The 3,703-nt window shown below is 48.4% G+C and overlaps 3 protein-coding genes across 3 annotated transcripts in view; 1 reads left to right on the forward strand and 2 right to left on the reverse strand.

Annotated features, from left to right (window-relative positions):
• Positions 1–653: 653 nt before the first annotated feature.
• ASPZODRAFT_130785 (hypothetical protein) lies at positions 654–1,424 on the reverse strand. The gene is made up of 2 exons (XM_022722591.1): positions 954–1,424; positions 654–899 (listed from the first exon to the last, which is right to left on the reverse strand). Exons 1-2 carry the CDS (start codon positions 1,010–1,012, stop codon positions 698–700), a joined length of 261 nt encoding a protein of 86 aa, XP_022583188.1. The 5' UTR covers positions 1,013–1,424; the 3' UTR covers positions 654–697.
• A 570-nt stretch (positions 1,425–1,994) lies between these two features.
• On the forward strand, positions 1,995–2,539 carry ASPZODRAFT_1655710 (hypothetical protein). Its single transcript, XM_022726717.1, has 3 exons — positions 1,995–2,134; positions 2,212–2,418; positions 2,497–2,539. The coding sequence occupies exons 1-3, from the start codon at positions 2,095–2,097 to the stop codon at positions 2,502–2,504; spliced, it is 255 nt and encodes an 84-aa protein (XP_022583189.1). The 5' UTR covers positions 1,995–2,094; the 3' UTR covers positions 2,505–2,539.
• Positions 2,540–3,199: 660 nt separating this feature from the next.
• The window catches only part of ASPZODRAFT_140947 (hypothetical protein), a gene marked incomplete at both ends in the record, with an annotated part of 3,829 nt that continues 3,325 nt past the window's right edge, over positions 3,200–3,703 (reverse strand). Inside the window, one exon of the mRNA XM_022724705.1 lies at positions 3,200–3,619. Coding sequence (XP_022583190.1) covers positions 3,200–3,619 — 420 coding nt within the window. The remainder of the gene's footprint in view (positions 3,620–3,703) is intronic.

Raw genomic sequence — 3,703 nt, forward strand, 5'->3', positions numbered from 1 at the left:
GGAGGAAGGAGGGAGGAGGGAAGAGGGTTGGCCCTTTGAGGGGGGGGGGCGAGTGATTAATACCTGGTAGAGGCTAGTACGGAGTCAGAACGGAGTCAGTCAGGATGGAGTAAAAGGGAAGGAACCTACTGGGAGCCTGCCCAGTCAGGAATTGCCAATCACTCTCGCGGTCCCCCCCAAGCCTGCTGCTGTTTTGGTGTTGGCTCTGCTGGGTCCCAGCGTAAGGGGCAGAGGCCGGCATGTTGCTGGTCCCTGGAACCATACCGCGTTGGGACTAGTGGCCACTGGCCGTCGAATGCCTGCGAAAAGGGCTGATAAGGGTCATTATTAGTCGGACTGCTTGACTATCATAATTAAGGATTAATCCTGTGACGAGATGAAGTGGACTGCTAATTATCCTGAAACAGGAGATATACTACATACTACATAGTTCACTACACATTGTATAGTCCACAGTAGTTAGTTATAGTTAACTAGGCACTACATACTCCCTACACACTCCATCTGTTCCTTTCCTCAAAGTCGCAAAGACCCTCTTCTGTTGCGGGTCACGTCGGCTCGACTAGCTCCAGGGACTAAAATTGGTTAGCGCGGAATAGGAGGCAAAGCAGCACTTTTTTTAAAACCCAATTCACTCCTGAGGGAACTGTCGGAAAAAAAAAAACAAAAAAAAAAAAAAAAAGAGAGATGGCTGACATCACTCCATAACTGCCACTGCCACTGCCACTGCCACTGCCACTGACTGACATGACACGGGGTGGTTAACGTGCCGCTTGGCCCTTGCGTCGAGGCATAACAGAGGGAGACTGGGGAAGTCCTTTGTACGACCACGCTGTAGGCGAACGGAGACGGAGGAAGATGGGTCAGACCTCAGTAGGAAGAGTAAGACAGAATACGGAGTACGGAGTACACGTGACCCTACCTTGGTACTATTTAAGTTACTAACTTCTAAGGTACTCCGTAGGTACTGGGTAGCTTCTTCAGAGGAGAGCGCAATTTTATTAATGGGCATTGTCTACTCCGTAACGTCAACGCGGGAAGGCCGGCTTCGAGAATAGAACTACGGAGTACTACTAGTACTTAGTACCATGAACTAGCATGGAGGAATACGGAGGGAATACTAAATAATAATACCTCGAGTTTGATCCACCCAGAGGACTATTCACTCGGCCAGTTGACCTCAATCAGAGCAAAACCAGTCGGTAAGCGAAGCTTTGGGGCGTACCGACTATGAGCCTAGTGGGCGATGAAAGGTTCGTCCGACAGGATCGGATCACGGTGATAGTATTCATTTACTATAGTAACCACTACGGAGTAACTAACTCCTACTAACTAGGTAGCTGACTAGCCAAGTAGTCCTTGTAAGACTGGGAGTGAAGCTTTTTAGCGTGTCGACTATTGATTTGTTTCTATTTTGATCTATGACAGTAGTAGGTAGTTACTAGTATACCCTGTCCTAGTCATTGTAAGACAGTAATAGGAGTAGGGAAGTGGTAATACCATAGAATATACAGAGCATCATAATTATTACTACTATAAACTAGAAGATACTCTTACTTGAATGTTTTACTACCACTCAGACATCTAATCCTACTAACCACACTAGGTATTTATGGTCACTTTAGAATACTACCTCCTACTGCTACTCCTACTCCTGACCGCCACTCTCCCCCCCTCCTCCTCTCGAATCCTCTCGAATCCTCCCCTAACTAAGATACACTCGCTGTGGCCTCCTCACCTCCTCTCCATACCGTCTTGATCGACTCCGACTGGGTTTTTCCACATATTCCACCACTGATCCCCTTCTCGGACGAGAATGTGACGCCCGAGAACGCGTCAGGTCCCCGCGTTGCCCGTAGTCGGGCTCCCACCCTCCCGTCGCCCCGGGCAGCATACACAGTCGGATCAGCCAGAGAACCAGCAGCGTGCCGGCGATGGTACCGAGGACGATTCCCGCGATTGCTCCGCCGGAAATAGTGCTGGGGCAGCTGGTCGAGCTCGTCGATTGGCGGGTGAGAATCGGTGCCTGCAGTGAGTGACTGTCAGCGACAGCTTGTTCCGTGGGTCTGTGGTTCTCTTCTGTGGGCCAGTACCATGCTGGAACTGTACGGAGTACGGAGTACACTGTTGGTAGGTACAAATATTATGCTGCTTTTCGTTTTTGCTGATGAATATACTACATACAGAGTAGCTGGAGCTAATATATCTCAGCACTAATTCAGCTTCTGCTTATATCTATTCTCGCTGACGTCAATTTCACGTCTACCCCTCCATCAACAGGAACCGTCCCAAACTTTCCATCAATCGCCTATTGGATTAACTCGGCATTAAACTTGATTCTCTGTCAAAAATCCAGTTGGATACGATGGATTCCTCAATCTATAGACACTTGCGTGCATTGCCTTAGAGTAACTAAAGGTACGTAAAACTAAGACATTTCACCCAGTACTTACTTTGGATATTCTCTTCATAATTAACACGATCGCTGTGCCTCAGGCAGCTAGTACCGTCGGTCGTGACGCAACCCCGCGGCGATTGCGTCCCAAGCTTCAAACCCTTCTGTTCCGGATGTTTCAGAATCCAGACCCTGCAGAAAAGCACCCTTGAGCTAATAAAATTCGTCTCGTGTGGCTTGGCGTTAGTGTCTGATTATTGATACTCATACCACAAGATTTATCACGGGGCACTAGTACTAAGTACCAAGTACGGAGTCAGTTCCTCCCATTCATTGACAGTGTTGGTGGCTATGTTTTCTCAGAAAAATTTAATCCTCTAACTCTCGGTCACAGATGCCCTGTCCACTCCGTACTTGAAGCGTCGATACATGCCCTCGCCTTATCAACAATACGGTGCAGCGAAAATCTCTCCTGTTCCAGGGATGTCGACGCGAGCCTCTGTCGGTTATTGTGACTGACCAAGACGCAGGCCCACAGCTATCACTCCATAACTATGAATGGCAACGAGTGCCGAGTGATATGGTTTGGCCATTACATACCCCGTATGCACAGACTATCAAGCCACAAAAGGTGATAGATATCGCGGTTGGGTATATGTACCCGACATGCCTCGGACAGCTTCGAGGACTCACTAATGAGCACTGGTTGAGCAAGTGACAAACTCGATCTCACATCGACGCGTTAGATATATAACTATAGCGCGGTTTGAACATGGACCCTACTTACAGAAAAACAGACTAGCACTACCTGTCCTTCCTGAAAATGCCCTTTATCCGATTTACGAGAACTCTTCTTCTTGAGGTGCTGCTCGCTTCTGGCCCCTGATCCGGTGATGACTGGTCTGATGTCGCCATGAACATGTTGTTGCTATGAGACATCGCTTGCGGAACCTCTACAGACGCCTGTCCTGTTTTTGACCTCTGCAGCAAATTTTCCTTCATAGATGAAAGCAGCAAGGGACCACTCCGTCGATAAGGATGGTCTTCTGCTAGCACTTTTGCTTCTATCGCGACAACGTGCTCCAGCAGTTCAATTGCTTCCTTGACCTGTCCATTGTCTTGATATGCCACGGCGAGCACATATTGTGATGCTAGTCGGTCAGGATGGTCTTCTGCAAGTACTTCTGCTTCTATCGTGACAACATCTCCTAGTAGTTTGACTGCCTCCTTGACTTGTCCATTTGCTTGATATGCTCTGGCGAGCGCACGTTGTGATGCTAGTCGATCAGGATGGTCTTCTGTAAGCAC

Source organism: Penicilliopsis zonata, assembly GCF_001890105.1.
Source record: "Penicilliopsis zonata CBS 506.65 unplaced genomic scaffold ASPZOscaffold_4, whole genome shotgun sequence".
NCBI lineage: Eukaryota > Fungi > Ascomycota > Eurotiomycetes > Eurotiales > Aspergillaceae > Penicilliopsis > Penicilliopsis zonata.

What these genes read in the sequence shown, in the direction of transcription:
- ASPZODRAFT_130785 (XM_022722591.1), bottom strand. Translation starts at nt 1,012, where the DNA reads ATGCCCATTAATAAAATTGCGCTCTCCTCTGAAGAAGCTACCCAGTAC. An exon ending in ACCCAGTACCTACGGAGTAC is followed by an intron (nt 900 to 953) that starts CTTAGAAGTTAG and finishes TGTACTCCGTAC; the next exon opens with TCCGTATTCTGTCTTACTCT.
- ASPZODRAFT_1655710 (XM_022726717.1), top strand. Translation starts at nt 2,095, where the DNA reads ATGCTGGAACTGTACGGAGTACGGAGTACACTGTTGGTAG. An exon ending in ACGGAGTACACTGTTGGTAG is followed by an intron (nt 2,135 to 2,211) that starts GTACAAATATTA and finishes AATATATCTCAG; the next exon opens with CACTAATTCAGCTTCTGCTT.